The sequence below is a fragment of the Myripristis murdjan genome, chromosome 4, assembly GCF_902150065.1.
Source record: "Myripristis murdjan chromosome 4, fMyrMur1.1, whole genome shotgun sequence".
NCBI lineage: Eukaryota > Metazoa > Chordata > Actinopteri > Holocentriformes > Holocentridae > Myripristis > Myripristis murdjan.
Genome location: NC_043983.1, coordinates 30,089,416 through 30,107,288, shown reverse-complemented (window position 1 = coordinate 30,107,288; position 17,873 = coordinate 30,089,416). Strand labels below are relative to the sequence as shown.

General features: G+C 42.4%; 1 protein-coding gene across 1 annotated transcript in view; it reads left to right on the top strand.

Moving 5' to 3' along the window:
- The window catches only part of LOC115358260 (AP-1 complex subunit mu-1), a 42,541-nt gene extending 26,107 nt beyond the window's left edge, over nt 1–16,434 (top strand). Inside the window, exon 12 of the mRNA XM_030050153.1 lies at nt 15,000–16,434. Coding sequence (XP_029906013.1) covers nt 15,000–15,022 — 23 coding nt within the window. The 3' untranslated portion in view covers nt 15,023–16,434. The remainder of the gene's footprint in view (nt 1–14,999) is intronic.
- The last annotated feature ends 1,439 nt before the right edge of the window (nt 16,435–17,873 follow it).

Here is a 17,873-nt window from a genome sequence, read left to right as displayed (position 1 = left end):
AGAGTGAGGGATGTTGAGCAGCAGAGAGAGAGAGAGAGAGAATGAAAAGAAAAAAGAGACAAAGCGAGGGAGTAAAGACGGTTTTCCCCGATTTTAAAGAGGCAGAACATAAAATTTGCTTTTTTTTCTTCAACCTGCAAACACAAACACAATCAAATGTTCACCAAACAGTTTAATTTCTTAGATCTGGAAGTGAAGTTGCAGAATATTAAACACTGATTAAAAACGGATTAAACAGATTAAAAAACAGACTAAGTAGACGTAGAACTGACTGTTGTGTTTCTGCACGGCACCTCCCAGAGATCACCTGTCAATCAAACAGCGTGGGCGGGACAGTGACGTCGCTCTCCTGTGGGTTTTCTCTTGACGGAGTTTGAGTTTCCGTAGGTGGCGCTCTTTGCTTTGCGGCTGCTCATGCTAACCAGCTCTTCTTCTTCTTCTCCTCCTCCTCCTCTTTATTCCAAACAAAACGGAAATGTAAAACGCGTCTCTTCCTGTGCGGCGTGTCAAAGATTTCGTGACCTGGATGTTGGTCGAATCGCCGTTGTGCTTTATATCAGGCAGTGATAAAAGAGCAGCAGAGCGGACGTGTGTTTTCACAAATATGTCAGGGATTATTACTTAAAAAGTGACGCTTTACACAAGGAAACAGCTCAAAATACGCAGCGTATACCACCGAAAGACACAGAGAGAGAGAGGGAGGGAGAGAGGAAGAGAATGAGCTCGCCAGTGAAGCTCTGTTAACTCCTCGGCTTTTCCCCCCGCCAGCAATTTCATCCAATCTCCCGCTCGCAGGTCAGCGAGTGACGGAGGTAGGAGAGCCCGCCGGGAGCACCACGTGCACAGCCTGCGGAGGCCGTGCACGGCCCTGCTCCTAAATGTTTATGTTAGCTCTCATCTCGGGGCCGCTGCCAGAGCGCTGGGCCAAGGAATGATTTAGGAATGCTCACACATGTGAGAAGGGGAATTCTGCCTCGGCCAATCGGGACCTGGGGCGAACAGGACACACAGGCCACATTTTTAATGGTCTCTCTCTCTCTCTCTCTCGTTCTCTCTCTCTCTTTAGCTCCGAGTATTTGATAAGATCTAGTAAAATAAGCACCAAGTGAGCCTGCTAAATGACTTATGCCTGTAATATTTTGTGGAGTGTGGGTTTCATGCAGGGGAGGTGAGGCCTGTATAACAGTGGGTGGATCTCTGGACACATCGCAGCTCAGCAGATGGCCTTACAGGCTGCGCCGTAAACGCAGAAAGATCCCATAAAGACCAGCGCAGATTGTAATTACCGCTCGAGGAAGTTGCCAACCTGCTGTGTTCTTTTACTTTACTCATTTTAATGATTTTAAAGTGAAAGTCTGGAGTTATTGACACAAGGTTGGTATGATTTCCCTGCTCCCTCCGTGCTGCTCATGATATCGACGCGGGACGTTATCTGAGCTTGGAGATGACGGCGGGGTCTTAGTCCGAGCGAGCAGGCAGCTAAAAACATAAATAACAACAAGGGTCAGCTAAAGTCAAACATTTGAAGCCAAAAAAATTAACCATCTGCAACAAATTGCAACAACAGTAATGCTTTCCAGTGCTTGTCGCTCCCATTAGGAAAGGCGCTATGTCTTGGAACTACTTTGCTAATTGAACTATTACACATTGGAGCCTGTTAATGTATCACTCCGCCTATCAGTTCTGGTAGTAAAAGGAGCTCCAGGAGGGAAAACTGGTGTAGAAATACTCTGATCTGCTCTCTATTATGAGAGTAATGCAGAGCTCTCTTTGCTCTAGACTGGTATTGTTAGTATTGGATGTCCACTTATCTGCAATAATTTGACTGGTTATTTTAATTCCATACATATTTGACACTTGTGTGATGTGTAAATTACAGATTAGACCACAATTGACGTAATGATCAAAGTCGCTCGTGAAGATCCAGGTTGAAAGACATCTAAGTGTTGTTTCAGGTGCGAGGCGGACTTCAAAGCCCTCTCTGGAAACGGTGCAGCTCGATGAAAAATTGTTTTAGTGCGTTGTAGTTGCACATTTAGCCACTTCCTCTTGTTTTTTTTACCTCGCTAGAATGTCACGGAGATTCGGTTTGTTTCAGAAAGAAGTTCCTTTAATTGTTTGAACTACGACTGCCGCTCTCCCGCGGTTTATTTAACTTTTTCGCGATAGTTTGCTTTGCCTTTGGCGCTGTGGAGCCGCCCGCTGACATAAGACCCTCCACGCAGAGTTAAACATGTTTCGTTTTGTGGATCACTCCGGTCCAATCTGCAGCTATCTCAAATTTAATCATAATAAAGCAGAAATCATGGCAAATGAGGTCTGGAGGTAAATCTCAGTTCCTTGAGACTCACAGGTCGCACTAGCTTTGCCCTAATGGGGTTTACGATTTTAATATGCACGTTAAAATCTGCATGTTACCATTAACTTATCATGTTTAAATAAATTCAAATTCAAACTTCAAGTGACCATTACTTAAAAGGAAAATTGTGTTACAAATGGGCAGAAGGAAAAGAAAAAAATCAGTCAAAAGCTCATAATGTGTTCACTGGAAAGTGGAAATCAGAGCATCATTTGCAAAATTTCATGGCGTTTGTTGTCAATTCATGAAAATGGACGCTGTCTTTAACCTGTAGGGGAAAATTCAGGGTGGTTGCTTCATGAGAGAATTAATTTCTCCTGAGTTTGAACGTGAACCACGTGATCTCGCTGGTCAAAAATGTATAAAGCACATTTTCTAAGGTCCAAGTCGTTTTCAGAAAGGGCATTTATAATAAGTAAGTGAGTAAGTAAGTAAATTTTATTTCTAGAGCACTTTTCCTAGATACAAAGTGCTTTACAGCATAGATCAAATGCAATAAAATACAGGGATAAACAACAGAAAAACACACAACGGCACAACAGCAAGCAGCTTCACAGAGGCCCCAGAGACGTCAACAGTGAAAAGCCTGTCTAAAAAGATAAGTTTTAAGTTCTCTCTTAAAACCTTCAGTGGACTCTGTGCTACATAAGGTCACTGGGAGTGCATTCCAGAGGCGAGAGATCCGATGACCTTAGGGACTGTTGGACTGTTGAAGTTGAGTTGTGAGTGAGTTTGTGCTTTCTCCTACCTGAAGTTGCAGGTGAGGTTGTGGTCACTTCCCACCACTGGTTAATTGTAAATAAATAAAGAACAGGCCTTCCCATTCATCTTGTGGATGGAAAACACCGGCTCAGCGTGGACAGAAGGTCAAACCAGAGGAAAAAGATGCGTTTTCAGATTTCCCTGACGTGGTGTGGACGAGGCCTCAGTTATGCCCCTTTTCCACCAGAAAACACCTGGTGCTAGTTCGGAGCTGGTGCTAGAGCCAGTTCTTAACTGGTGCCAACAAAGAACCGGTTTGCTTTTCCACTGGCCAAGAGCCAAGCGGAGCCAAGTCAGAGCCACGTCATGACGTCATCGTAAAACGTGATCACGTCGGTGTGCGAGACGCTCGCTCGGAAACACAACAACAAACATGGACGACCCACCGTAGCGATGCAAATACTGCTCGTGTGTTTACAAGCCTACATTGCGCTCCAGAGGCGAAAAACGCAATTATTGCCGGCTACCCGTCGTATTCGTGGTCGGAACGAACGGTGAATATGTTTAGCTTTACGTTTAGAGCGATCGCTGCTCCCGTTTGAGTCTGTAACCCCGCCCACCAATGAAGCGGTGGGTCGCGTCATCGGTTCTTTGTCTGGCTCCCGTTTAGCCCCTGCTCGGAGTCGGTGCTTGCTTGGAACCAATTTGGAACCAGTTTGGCACCAGTTTGGCCAGTGCTTGGGCGGTGGAAAACCAAAAAACTGGTGCTAAGTCAGGCACCGGCTCCGAACCAGCCCTGGTGGAAAAGGGGTGTTAAGAGGTTCAATAATAATAATAATAATAATAATAATGATAATAACCATCCCTTAAAATATTGCCTCATCCTGCTAGATTCTCCGGCAACAGTCTTTTTTCTTTTCTTTTCTCTTTTGTTTTGTTTTGATTACATTTTGTTAGCTGAAACTTTAATGATCGCCGTGGGCCAGTTGGGTCGTTGCAGCTGCACAGACAAGAAAATAGATGATTGAAGATAATACAACAAATCAATTAATGGAAGAGAACATAATGAAATCACAGGTTCGAAGCAGATGTCTTAGCGTGCACACTGTCGGCTAAATGTAGCTCGGCTCAGACCTGAGGAGGGTTCTGTCTGCAGCGAGGCGTTTTAAAAACACAGAACCGTAAAGTATAAAATCATCACAATCTATAAAACGTGGCAGAGATCCACAACGCAGTCAATCAAACGTGGCGTAAACAGAGAGGTCTGCTGTGCCAAGTGCCATCATTCCTGCTTAGGACGTGAACATGCGTAACACGTTTTGAGCCCGTGGACAGCTGCGAACTTTTACCGCTCACACACACACACACACACACACACACACACACACACACACGTTTTCATTTATATAACAGTTTACGGTCCGTGTTGCTCTGGCGTTCCATGCCTGCACATTTCCCGGTCTGATGTGTGTGATGACAGAGAGAGAGAGAGGGTGTTTGCATGTGTGTGTGTGTGTGTGTGTGTGTGCATGCCTCCAAAACCATAGGCTAATGCGTCGTTGGGAATGCCGCTATCTTGATTACATCTCTCGCAGCTTTAAGTGTATTTTCCCATAAACAGCAATCTACAGTCCATAAAAATTCACTCTGCTTCAGCATAAACAATCACCTTGTGCTCCTCCACCTTGCCCCTGCATGCTGTGTTTGTGCGTGTGTGTGTGTGTGTGTGTGTGTGTGTGTGTCGGGGGGTAATTATCTTCATAATCCATCTGGAGCATGCGCAGTCGACACACTCGCCATGCGGGCCGTCTGTACGGTCGTAAATTTGCAAATCTGCTGGGACGAGGTGCATGTGGGAATAAAAAGAGCTGAACAATGTTTCATGCACAAATTAACCAAGTTCAATACCCTTAGGAACAAAAGTGTTTCTTATTCATTAAGATAAACAGATCCTCTGCACACTGACGCAGACTTACTTAAACACTTTATTTAGAGGGAACAACGCGTTTCGCCTCAGCGTCTTCAGGTTCACCTCAAGTCTGACCTGATCATTTTCTAAATATGGGGTCTCTAGCTGATATAGTGCTTTCTAGTACTCTCTAATATTTCTATTCTTTTTCCTCGCCAAATATATCATTGATGGTCTATATGTAAATATTTTTCTATGTTGTGAAACTTTACAGTATGGTCAGTATTTTTCTGCTTCTTGCTTGGTGCTCCAGACTATTGTATTATACCTTGTATTTTCCACGGGACACTGTGGTGTGTTCTCTGCCTGAGTCGGGCTTTAAGAGTGAGATTGGTCAGGTGACCAATAAGCATTTTAAAAAAACACACCTGGATATGATGAGGTCAGACTTGAGGTGAACCTGAAGACGCTGAGGCGAAACGCGTTGTTCCCTCTAAATAAAGTGTTTAAGTAAGTCTGCGTCAGTGTGCGGAGGATCTGTTTGTCTGAGTTCCTGCTGCCCTCCAGCACCTGACGACCTGTGGCTGTGCGAGGAGTTTGCACTGATTGCAGTTTATCATTGGAAACACTGCAGGATGTTTCTTATTCATTTTTGCTCTAATGATTGGCGTTTTAAGGCGGCGTCCTGAAGGCAGGAACTCAGCGGCGGCCTCTTGTGGGTGAGCAGGACGGTGCAGGGTGGCCTCAGCCTTCCCGATCAGCTGCTTTTCATATCTGTCGTTCACTTGTTCCTGGTTCACCCCAGTGACCTCGCTGCAGAGTCTGTTTTTTTTTTTTTTATCAGGTTTCCTCCACCAGGCGGCCCAACAGAAAGTTACAGTGAAACGTCTGTAAAGTCATCATCCAACTAACCCGAGAGAGAAAAAAAAAAAAAGGAAAAATTCGATGTGTTGAGCCGTAGAGAGGACTGCTCGAATTTAGGATTACAGTGTGGATTACTGCAGTTGATCCACAGTAATCTGACATGTTGTTTTATTTCCAGCCTGTCGCACTGAAATGTTTGATTAGTTGAGAAACTGTCCCTTTAATCAGCAGACAGTCCAGCGGTCTGATTGGACATTCACCAAGAGGCCGTCCGTCTTTAATGTGGCCGAGCTGCCTAATGGGCCATGCTGCTGCTGGAGGCACGTGGCAGACGGTGTGTGTGTGTGTGTGTGTGTGTGTGTGACATGGTGACGCCACTCCAGTGAACCCGTGGTTTCACCCCTGAACCGTCGAGACTTTGTTGTACACATGTATGGCACATCATCTGTCTCTATGTGTGTGTGTGTGTGTGAGTGTGTGTGCAGCTGTGTGACAATACCAAACCCAGCAGCTTGAGTCAGCAAAGCCTCTCTAAAGCAAACTGGAGATGCACACACACACACACACACACACACACGCGCGTCTGCATCGCATGCGTCCGCACTCGGAGCGGAGGGGGAGAGGGGCGTATTTAGTAGCGTAAATTAAAGACCTCCCGTGAGGTTTTTCAGTCGAAGGACCCCCCTTTAAACACCAAGCTACCAATTACCAGCAGCCCTCAGCTGTACCCGTCCATTACCACATCCAGAGGAGCAGCGGGGACCTCAAGCCGTCTTCCTCCGCTCCCTTTCATGTTCCCTCGCTCCAAAGCCCTGTAGGAAACCAGCCGCTGTGTTTGATGGTTACAGGACAGGCAGTTTTAAAGCGGCGGTTAGAGGAGGGGGGAGAGCGCCGCGGTCCATTCATTGTCTGGCGCGGCAAAGCAAAGTGTGCACGGCACGCTACGCTGCAATTAGAGAAAGACGAGCAGTCTGGGGGGAGAGAGAGCGCTGGTGGGCCGGCAGGCAGGTCGTGTCACCTCCGCATTTCCTGTCGCTTCTCTCTGTTTGTTTGAGCCAGATGAGCAGAAATGTCGCCCAGATGATCTTAACCCTCCTCTTATGTTTGGGGTCAGTGTTTAACATCTCTACATAAATGATTAACATCATTTTTTTTTTTTTTTTTTGCTTCATATTTAATGAGTTTTCCTAATGTAATGGGTACTACCGGGTAAACATGAAATTCACATGATGATATGTTTTCAATGTCCTGTACACACTTTGTAACGCATTGGTTATAAATAACTTAGAAATAATATAAAGCCATTAAAACACCAGAAATTAATATTTCTTTCCAATTTTAGGTCAATTAGTGAGATTTTATGGTGATTTGCATATTTTTCCATAGTGGCGTAATATAAATACTGGATGTATAAGTGGGGGTGGGGGTGAGTTATGTTTTATTTAAAGGGCTATTTAGGTCGTCAACAAAGAAACATAAAGTACCTGACTCATAAACTTGGGTAACAGTTTTAGTTAAAATAATTTTGTGGAGGCTTAAACTGCTGGGGTCAAATTAGTTAGTTAGTTATCCCTTTATTTCAGACCCAGGGGATCCATATCACAATAAAAACAATTGACCCTAAACATAAAAGATGTTCGTAAATTTGAACAGAACAGGAGGGTTAAAACAAAAGAAGGTAGATTAGCCCTCTGACTGGTGCACTGACTTCTCTGAGACTTTTCATGTGAACATAAAGCAGAGCCATCAGTCTAGACGACAACATGGGGCCACAACAGAGAAAAGTGTCCCGTTTTGGAAGCTGCTGCCAATACTCACTACCACCAAAAGAATAAATTTTATGTACTTCACCCTAACCCAAACCCTAGATTTTAATCTCTGCTTCCTGTATGATGTACATATTTATTTATTTATTTATTTATTTATTCATTCACCCACTCATCAACCCTATTTTTCTGTTCATTATCATTAGACTTAAAGTGGCCAATTAGTGCAGCATGAGTGTGTAATTGTATGTGTGATGAAGTGATGAAGATGCCGTGACAATGTAATTTCCTGCAAAGGATTAATGAAGTATCACTCATTCATTCATTCATTCATTCATTCATTCATTCACGATACACCTTTTATGTGCAACTGTTATGAAGAATACACAGAATCAATTTAACCGGCAGTTAGTCAAGTTAATAGTTTTATCAAAATACAGCCAACCAGCTTTGTAATGCACAGTCATCAGAGATATTGTACTTCATAAAAATACTTAGAGGTTATGATGCTCGTTGTTATACGACATTAATTGAAACTAAACTCGTCTAATAGATCAGGATGTCTGTCTTTCAGCTGCTTGGCTCAGTTTGATGCTTTTAGTCGAAAAAGAGCGAAACTTTTTGCTGCTGCTGGATTTTGTTTGTCTGTTATGTTGCTTTGTCCACCTGCCTGGGATGCAGAATATTTCCTCAAATTAGTTTTTAAACTTTTCGTTTTCTTGTTTGTCGGTGAGTTTGATGCAGCATTAGAAGGACGACTGCTCACCATGTTGGCTCGTTCCACTCTCTCATGTTGGTCGACAGTATATATACATATACATATACATATATATATATATGGACAAAATCAAATGTCACAATATGTTGGACCAAATACTTTGATGTCGATATTGTAGGGCTGACTATTGGTGCTTTTCAGAAGATATTGAAACACAAGCAATTTTTGATAAACATTAATATAATGTGTGTATGATGACCAAGCAGGTAGAGGTGATTAATAGAAAAGCGACAACTGTTTAATAAATTCAGAAAATATCATGTTTTTACTAGGCTTTACACGATCAGGATTTTTGGGGCCGATCACTGATCAGTGAGTTTAAATAAACCGATCACCGATCCAATCACATGAGGGCGCAATATGTCTATTTAAATAACTTGTTTATTTACTGTATATACTTATGTACCGTTTACTGAGCTTGAGTTTTATCTGTCTCAGACACTTTGAAGAAATCCCACACCACCGACATGTTTGAATCCGACAGCGAACGATTCAAGATTCAAAAAACTTTATTGTCCGTCCCATAGTGGCAGGGCTCCAAACTAACATGGCGGTGGTGTGGAACTTCCTCGGAGTAAATGAGACAGATAAAACAGCAACGGGAGCAAAAAGTTTCAACACGACAATGACGTCATTGATCGGATCGGCGAATTAAGACTTTACAGTGGTCCCTCGTTTATCGCGGGAGTAACGTTCTAAAAATAACCCGCAATAGGCGAAATCCGCGAAGTAGTCAGCTTTATTTTTTACAATTATAATAGATGTTTTAAGGCTGTAAAACCCCTCACTACACACTTTATACACTTTTCTCAGACAGGCGTTAACATTTTCTCACTTTTCTCTCTTGTTTAAACTCTCAAAGTTCAAACCTTTGTAGAAAAATAAGTCCAGTATTATAGAATGAACGCATTCTGTACTGTACAGGAGACACGGCACGGAGGAGATTGATTGACAATGGTCTACAGTCCCTTAGCCAATCAGGACGCAGAACACAATGCACTGTGTTAAAAAAAAAAAAAAAAAAAAAGCATGCAAAATTGCACTAAAAAAAGTCTGCAAAACTGCAAGGCCGCGAAAGGTGAACCGTGTTATAGCGAGGGACAACTGTACAGCTGATCACACAGATTGCATAAAATGCAATCTGTGTCCGATATAGCCGATCAGATCGGTGGAAAGCCACGTTTTTACTGGTTTCCAGTCTATAAAACCAGGACAAGACAACACTGGTGTCAGATCGCGATATGACGAAATCCAAAATCTCAGGCGATAACCAGTCTCACATCACAATATCGATCGAGCATCGATATATCGCCCGGCCCTGTCGGCAGTATCGGTTGTTGCGTCTCCATTTCCACTGGTGGCAAAATCCTCCACACAGGAAGAGATGAATCAAAATCTGGAGGGACGTCCAAAGTGTCTCCCCGGTCCACGCGAGTCAGCGCTCAGCAGCAGCGGTTAAACCGTCACGAAAATCTTTTGTTTTTTTTTTTTTTTTTTATTCTTGCTTAGAAAAACAAACAAGAATTGCCATCTAAAAATGTGCAGATATGTTTGTGCTTGAATGTAGTTTGTGTGTGTGTGTGTGTGTGTGTGTGTGTGTGTGTGTGTTCTTGGCACCGGCACCACATGGTTTCTGGCAGGCAGCACACTGTGATTGAGTGAATTATTTTTCCATGTTTGACTGCTGGCTCTCTTGGTGAAGAGCCGTGAGCTCGAACAGGTCCGTCCTCTGCACAGGACCGCTTCGTGAACATTTGGTAAATAAGAAGAGATTGTGTTTTGGGTGCAGCTTTTATGAGGCGAACAGGAGTTTCTGTTGGCACAAAGGCGCTCTGATGAGTTTGTGTGTGTGTGTGTGTGTGTGTGTGTGTTGTATTTCTTTTCTCTTTGATTAAAGTTAAGATTACTCAAGGGTAGTTTAGGGTTAGTGGTTACAGAACCTGTGTAGACAATAGAAGGTCCTCATAAGCATGGAAGTACTCTGCATGTGTGTGTGTGTCTGTGTGTGTGTGTGTGAGTGTGTGAGTGTGTGTGTGTGCGTGCAGCAACAACAGCATATGGTATCTGGCATGCAACAGGCCACGCTTAACAGAATTTGGCAGGTAATTTCTGTAAACTCACTTTCGCATGTTAGCTGAATTACAGATATGCCAGCACATTTTACTATACAGCTGTGCTATTGTTTCCCAGAGTGCCCCTGGTTGCCCGTAGCAACCCCAGAAACACCGGCCCGCCATCGGCTCTGTCTCTAATTGCTCTTAAAGCAGATCTGATTTAAGGCAAATGAAATCCAGATACGCTGGGCTTACGGGGCGAACAGTTTCACCACTCCCCTGCCTAACCTTAAGCACACACAACTCTGTTTCCATAACAAAATCCATGTGTGTGTGTGTGTGTGTGTGTGTGTGTGAGTGTGTGTGTGTGTGTTATTGTTATCATTACAGAAATCATAGCTTGTGTTCTTTAGGCCGGGGAGTGCGGCTTTGGAACAGTTTCCATTAACAGGCCATACTGATCTTAGTTTAAATCTGGCCCGTTCTGCATACTTTAACCTGCCTTGAGACTCTCTCTCTGTGTTAATGTACACCTGTGTGTGTGTGTGTGTGTGTGTGTGTGAGAGAGAGTGTGTTGGTGTAAGGAAGTGCGGATGTCGAGCTAACCCTCACTCTAAACTTTTAGATTCCTCAAAAGATAAGCAGGCAGTCAGATCTTGGCCAGGGCAAGCAGCCACCAAACTCAACCCAGCTGGATCTGTATATATACGTGTGTGTGTGTGTGTGTGTGTGTGTCTGTGTTTGTACTACGTTTCCTATTGTACATTTATTGTCCATTTAAAATGTTTATTTACCAGCACCAGCGCCAAGCAAAGCAGCAGGGCAACGCAGCTCCGCTCCAGCACAAACACACCAGTGGAGGGAAGAGGAGAGGAGAGATGGATCCACGGTGTTGAGATGATCTCTCTCTCTCTCTGTCTCTCTCTCTCTTTCTGTCTCTCTCCTTGTCTGTGATTTCTCGGGTCTTTTCAAAGTTTTCAGCATCTGAAAGTTTTATGGACACACAACTTCCATTCGTTTCCAGAGGAGCTGTAAAAGTTTTGCTGCTCCTTCGACGTGTCGCACAAAAGACTGAATTCCAGTTTTCGGGTTTGTCTAATTAGGAACTTTTCTTCTTTTCTCCTAAGGAATCTGTTTTTTTCCAAAAGATAAATTTGGTAGGTGTCCACTGGGGCATGTATTTGACGTTAGGTGTCCCTCTGCTTCCCAGATTTGGACGCTCGATGGGCGTGGCCTTTCCTCATGTTTGACTTTTCCTCTTTCCTAAAACGGCGTAAACACTTCCAAGCTTCACTGGAATGGACAAACACTTCACCAGTGGGCTGTCCTCTCCTGGATTTCCAACCGGACCAACACGGCAGCTCTTCTGGAAACTCTTTAATATTACAGAAATAATTAACAGAAAAGTGTTTCTGAAAAAACTTGAGCACTGCAAAAACTCAAAATCTTACCAAGATTATTTGTCTTATTTCAAGTCAAAATATCTCATTACACTTAAAATAAGACATGATCACCTCAGAAGTAACTTATTTTTAGACAATTGTCTCTTGTTTCAAGTGAAAATTTGCTTGAAACAAGTGAAAATTTGCTTGTTTCATTGGCAAAATTTGTTTCTTGTTTCTAGCTAATTTTCACTTATTTCAAGTGAATTTTCACTTTTTCCACTGGCAAATTTTGCCAATGAAACAAGCAAATTTTCACTTGTTTCAAGTAAATTTTCACTTGAAACAAGTGAAAATTGTCTAAAAACAATTTACTTCTGAGGTGATCATGTCTTATTTTAAGTGTAATGAGATATTTTGACTAGAAATAAGACATTTTTGACTTGAAATAAGACAAATAATCTTGGTAAGATTTTGTGTTTTTGCAGTGAGGCGAGAAATGAACCCTGCCGTCGCTGAATCTGCTTTCATTCCAGATCGATGATGGTTAGTTTAAAAGTTTCTCCGGAGTTTTCCGGAGATGACAAATCGCGCTGGACGCCCGTATTTTGTATAAAGTAGCCGAGACCTCAACTTAATGCAACGCAGGAGACGCCAACGTGACACCCCATCTCTTGAAACACAACGTAGCGCTGCAATAATACACACACAGCGAACGGGAAGCGTGGAAATGACCGATCGTGCAAACACACACCGTAACAAGGAGGCGTCATATGACTGGCGTGGAATACCACACAGCGCCACGTTAGGTCAAACAAACTCACTTTCGCAACTGATTTGTTTGTCTGGAAATGACCAACTTAGAGTGGAAAAGTTCAGAAGATGACATGAGGAGCTGCAGAGACACAAATCTCCATCTAGATCATGTGATTTCACAAACTAAAAGACAAATGAAGGAGAGTTGTAGAAAGCTTTGCCAATCTGTTCTGTGATACATCCACCAGGCTTGGTCCATTAACTCCAAAATGAACAATGTAGAGCCAGACCAAAAATAACATGATTTTGAGCGGTGACACAAAGCTAAAAAATAGTTTTTGTTTTTATTTTAAGATTATTTTTTCGGCATTTCTGCTTTATTTGACAGTCTCAGTGGAGATAGACAGGAGAGGCAGGGGAGAGAGAGGGGATGACGTGCAGCAAACCCAGGATGCTGCGATTGGGACTAAGCCCTGGTACATGGTACGCGCTCTTAACCGATGAGCCACCGGTGCAGCCCTAAAAAATAGTTTTGAAAGCCATGGAGGCTGGGAAGAAGCATTAAAAGCAGTGATGGGAGTAACGGCGTTACAAAGAAACGGCGTTACTTTTATCAGTAACGAGTAATCAAAGAAATGACTGTTTCCCCCGTTACAACGCCGTTACCGTTACTGACAATAAAATGCACCGTTACTAGCTGTTACTTACTACTAATAATTATTATTATTTTATTATTCTAATCGAAAAATGTTCGTCTTGTGGAGAAAAAGCGGTGTGTCAATTTTCAAACCGGTCGGACTTTGCAGTTTTTTGTAACTTATCAACATGCATAGAGAACGAGCACAAATTACAAAGAACGCATGTGTTCCCCGACGGCAGAGCAGATAGTATCTCCGCCTGCCATACGGAAGACCGGGGGTTCAATTCCCCACCTGGACAAGCTGGCATCACTACTTTAAACTGTAATGTATTACTTTTTCAAAGTAACGTGCCCAACACTGACAATGATAGATGAAATTTGACAGCAATGTCCACACTCCAACAGCAACGCAAAAATATGTGCATTCATAAGAGGATTTAAGAAAAGAAAAAAGTAATCATAAAAATTACTTTCCCCAGTAATTGAATTACTCTTCTGCAGCAGTAATTGAGTAGTAATCAAAATTACTTTTTTACAGAAGTAATTAGTAATTGTAACTTATTAGTTTTGTGAGTAATTGGTCCCAACACTGGTTAAAAGTGAAACCAAGACAAACGTGCATTGTTGTACATCCTCAAAAACAAATTTTCAGCTTTGTGCTGAAAACCATGATGTTCTCCGGTCTGTATCTACTTTGTGAAACTTGTGAACTGGGAAGGACTTAATGGACCAAAATTGGTGGATGTATTGCGTTGACCAGCAAATACCCGGCCACAGATCTGCCACAAAGCTGTCAGGCTCGCTTTGCCCGATCGACCTTCTTGTTTACTGCGGCATCACCGTAGAGTTCAGTTTTTACGAAAGAGACTTGGTATAAAAGTTGAGATTCTGGTATCATGATGCGAGTTTTATTGCTCCCGTTTCCATCTTTGTTTCCTCCTGTTACGTCCTGTCCTCGTCTCATCAGTACTTTGTTTTTTTTATTTTACTTATCTGTGCAGATCTGTTGGTTTAACAGCGGGTGGGTCTCAGTCCTCAGGGAATCGTAAATGTCTTCTTGTATTTGGCTCCTGGTGTTGATAATGGAAGCGACTTCTCATGACGTGGGATTTCAGACGTATCCACTTTTAAGAGGCGTACTGGGAATTTGATAAATTCACGGGGAAAGCCAGGGAATATGTTTTTTTGTTTTGTTTTGTTTTTTTAATTCATAAATGGGTCACATTATAGGAGTGCAGGAGATTGTTTGACACTTTGAGTTCATTAGATGGAGCCCAGCGAACATAGGAACCAAACTGTTTTCAGCTCTTTAGAGGTCGTTGAAAAAAACAACATTAACGTCCAGGAAGGAAGAACGTTTTCAGGTCATTAAAGTGCTCTTAGTGGCCTGGATACGAAAAAGTGATGGAAGTTCTTATCAAGGCTCCGCTGGCAGCTCCACCTCACCTCTCCCTTCCCTTCTCCTCGACAAAATCACATCATCCCCTCTCTCCTCCTCACGGTCTTACTCCTGTCAACATGCTTTCATTTCCAGTGCTCGTTTTTCACTCTAGAAAAACGCAAGGAAAGTGAAACAGAGAAAAAAAAAAAAAAAAACAATCAAATGATGTGGACAAATAGGTGGTGATGAACCTGGAAAGCACCTTCATGTTTTGGTAAATAACGTCAGGACAGGATTTCTGCAACTGGTTCCAAGTGTAATCTTATTTATATGTACTTTCTTTACATTTAATGTTACCAGATGTCATTGCACGGTGACGTTAAAGTGACTCTTTGTGTTTTGTTTCAGATTACCAGCTGAGGACCCAGTAGTGACGACGGGCCGGCCCGGACTCAGTCACCCTCTGCTGGACACACGGTTGGAGAAACTGCAAGGCGCCGGTGGATGAAAACCTTGGACGGACCTCAGGCTGCGTTCACACAGGAACAGGGATGTCAGATTTTTAAAGAGGCTGTATTGATCTTTTGGAAAAAGATCAGATGTGGGTCACGTCGGGTTAAAAATGTCATGTTCCTGTTCCTGTTCCTGGATGGATGGATGGATGGATGAAGCGTAGATGCACATTTTGCTCCGGCTCCTGCTGTGTTTTATGGACGTTTTATGATCAGCATTCTTTTACCGGTTTTATTAGCATTTTTCTGTTTTTTTTTTTACACATGATTTGAGTTTTAAAACCTTGGTGCCAAAACACCACGAGGCACTTACATTTACTGAAAGTGGCAACAAAAAGAATCCGTTTTATTGTGACTTGTGTTTTGTTACAGTTCACCGCCAAACGCAGTGATGCCATTATTACTATTATTATTATTATTATTATTATTATTATTAGTTCGATTGCAGGTCAAATTAGGTCAGTCGCCGACAAGCATTCCCCACACTGCGCTTACCTCAAGGCTGAATACATTCTCAAACCTTTTTAACTGGCTGGAGTGAAAGATTCACATCAGCTCAAACACTGAACTAAGGATGTTAGCACTTCTCTACTAACGGCTTTAAGTTGTCACTGCAGTTACTTTACATTTACTCGTGTCTGAAGTTAAAACTCGCAAAAACCTCTGGAGGAATCTTGTCGAAGACGTTTGAGAATCAGTAACTCAGACGTTTGGATCCACTCTGAACTTTTTGAGCGTCTGTGTTTTTGACGTGGACGGGTATATCTGCCTCAAGGAGGAAGGAGTCGCAGGAAAAGGCGCTTCTTGCCGCGCAAAATGTGGTCAAGATTTCCTCCAAGGTGTTGAATTGTTCCAACTCAAAGATTCAAGTAAATGCAAATTGGATTGCAGCGACATCTTGAGGCCGTTTGGTTTCTCTTAACCCCGACTCTGCAGGAGTAATTTGATATTTAAATCAGTTTGTCTAGAGACTCATGTAGCTCTTTGGCACGTCCATGATTTCAAAATTTCCAGTATCAGAGGTGCTTAACGTCGTCTTTCCACAGAGCATCTAACCTGCTGAAAAGGTGCAGCAGACCCAGCGTCAGTTTGTCTGTAAATATGTCAAGAAATTAGGAGAAAAGGTGGGCGATAAGACAGAGGAAAGCCCAGTGTTGGTCCAGTTTCTGTTCTAAATTAAAGTACAATAAAAACTACATCTTGAATCCATCAGATGTAGAAATAACCTGAATATGACACAGTGTTACACGATAAAAATCCAGATTAACTTTGTTTTGGTGAAGACGATCACACTGGGTTAAAAAAAAAAAAAAAAAAAAAAAAAAAAAAAACGGTTACGAAGCAAAACTGTGCAAACTGATGATGAAAGAGAGAAATGAAAGTGTTACAAGGCAGAACAGGCGGTTTCTAAGGTGCTTCACTGCAAAAACTCAAAATCTTACCAAGAATATTTGTCTTATTCCTAGTCAAAATATTTCATTACACTTAAAATAAGACATGATCACCTCAGAAGTAACTTGTTTTTAGTCAGTTTTCACTTGTTTCAAGTAAAAATTTGCTTGTTTCATTGGCAAAATGTGCCAGTGGTAAAAACAAGTTACTTCTGAGGTGATCATGTCTTATTTTAAGTGTAATGAGATATTTTGACTAGAAATAAGACATTCTGACTTGAAATAAGACAAATATTCTTGGTAAGATTTTGAGTTTTTGCAGTGTTCATACTGGAAGTCTGATCTTTCACAAACTCAAGTGTTACATTTCAAGTGAATGTGAATCCAAATAATCCGGCGTTTTTTCTGTGTGTTGCCGTTAATCCGGTGTATCGTCAAAAGCGTCCACTTTGGTCAATTGGCTTAAATTTTGGCCGGTTTGTTTCCACGTGATTGAAACATAACCAGAATCTGATATCTGCTCTTTTTTGCATTATCAACATGGTCACTCCTTCAGCGTAAAACAAACAGCAAACTGCTTCAGTACTTAGACATATCATGCACTGGTTACTAGATTTTACTGTTTTAAAGCGTCACTAACTCTTTCAGGCAGTATTGAACCAGACAGAGCAACTTGTTAGGTGGAATTTACACCGAAGAGCAAAATTGTTTGTCAGAGAGTGAAAGACACTCGATGGATTTATCATTTTCCTGTCGTGCTTGGGAGATAAATGGTCACCAGTGAACACAACATTTTTTTGCTGCATTCGTTCAGTTGTTTGCGCTGGTTATTTCTCAAATTGCACCAATTTTCTCATGCGATCAGAAGCAGAAAAATGACCATATTCCCTTAAACCGACTCATAAATTCACCCGCGGTAAAAAAAAAAAAACAAAAACGAATACGTGGAGAATAAACGGTGCTCTTTCGGCCTCTGACAGATAATGTTCCCGTTGTGTGTGTAAATCCCGAGCAGGAAGAAGCTTGAATGTACGCCAGGCACTGAGTGTACCTGTGAATGTCTCTCGCCTCATTCGCGTTTCCCGCCAAACAGCGACCTCTTGACCTCGCTCCTTCAGTCGACTGTTAAAAACATTCAAAGCGACAAACTCTGAATGTCTCGTAAAGGAACGTTTTTAAATCCCATTTTCTCGTCTGCACGTCAATTTAATTTAAATGTTCTTGATTTATTTTTGCTTTTTGGTATCGTGTCGCTTGTTAAATACGCGTACTTTGATCGTTGTCTCTCTCCGTCTCGAGCTTGAGCGTTCGTTTTTAGCCACTGCAGCACGACATGACGGCACAATCTCACCGAATTCACGTCGAGTCGCCTCAGCTCA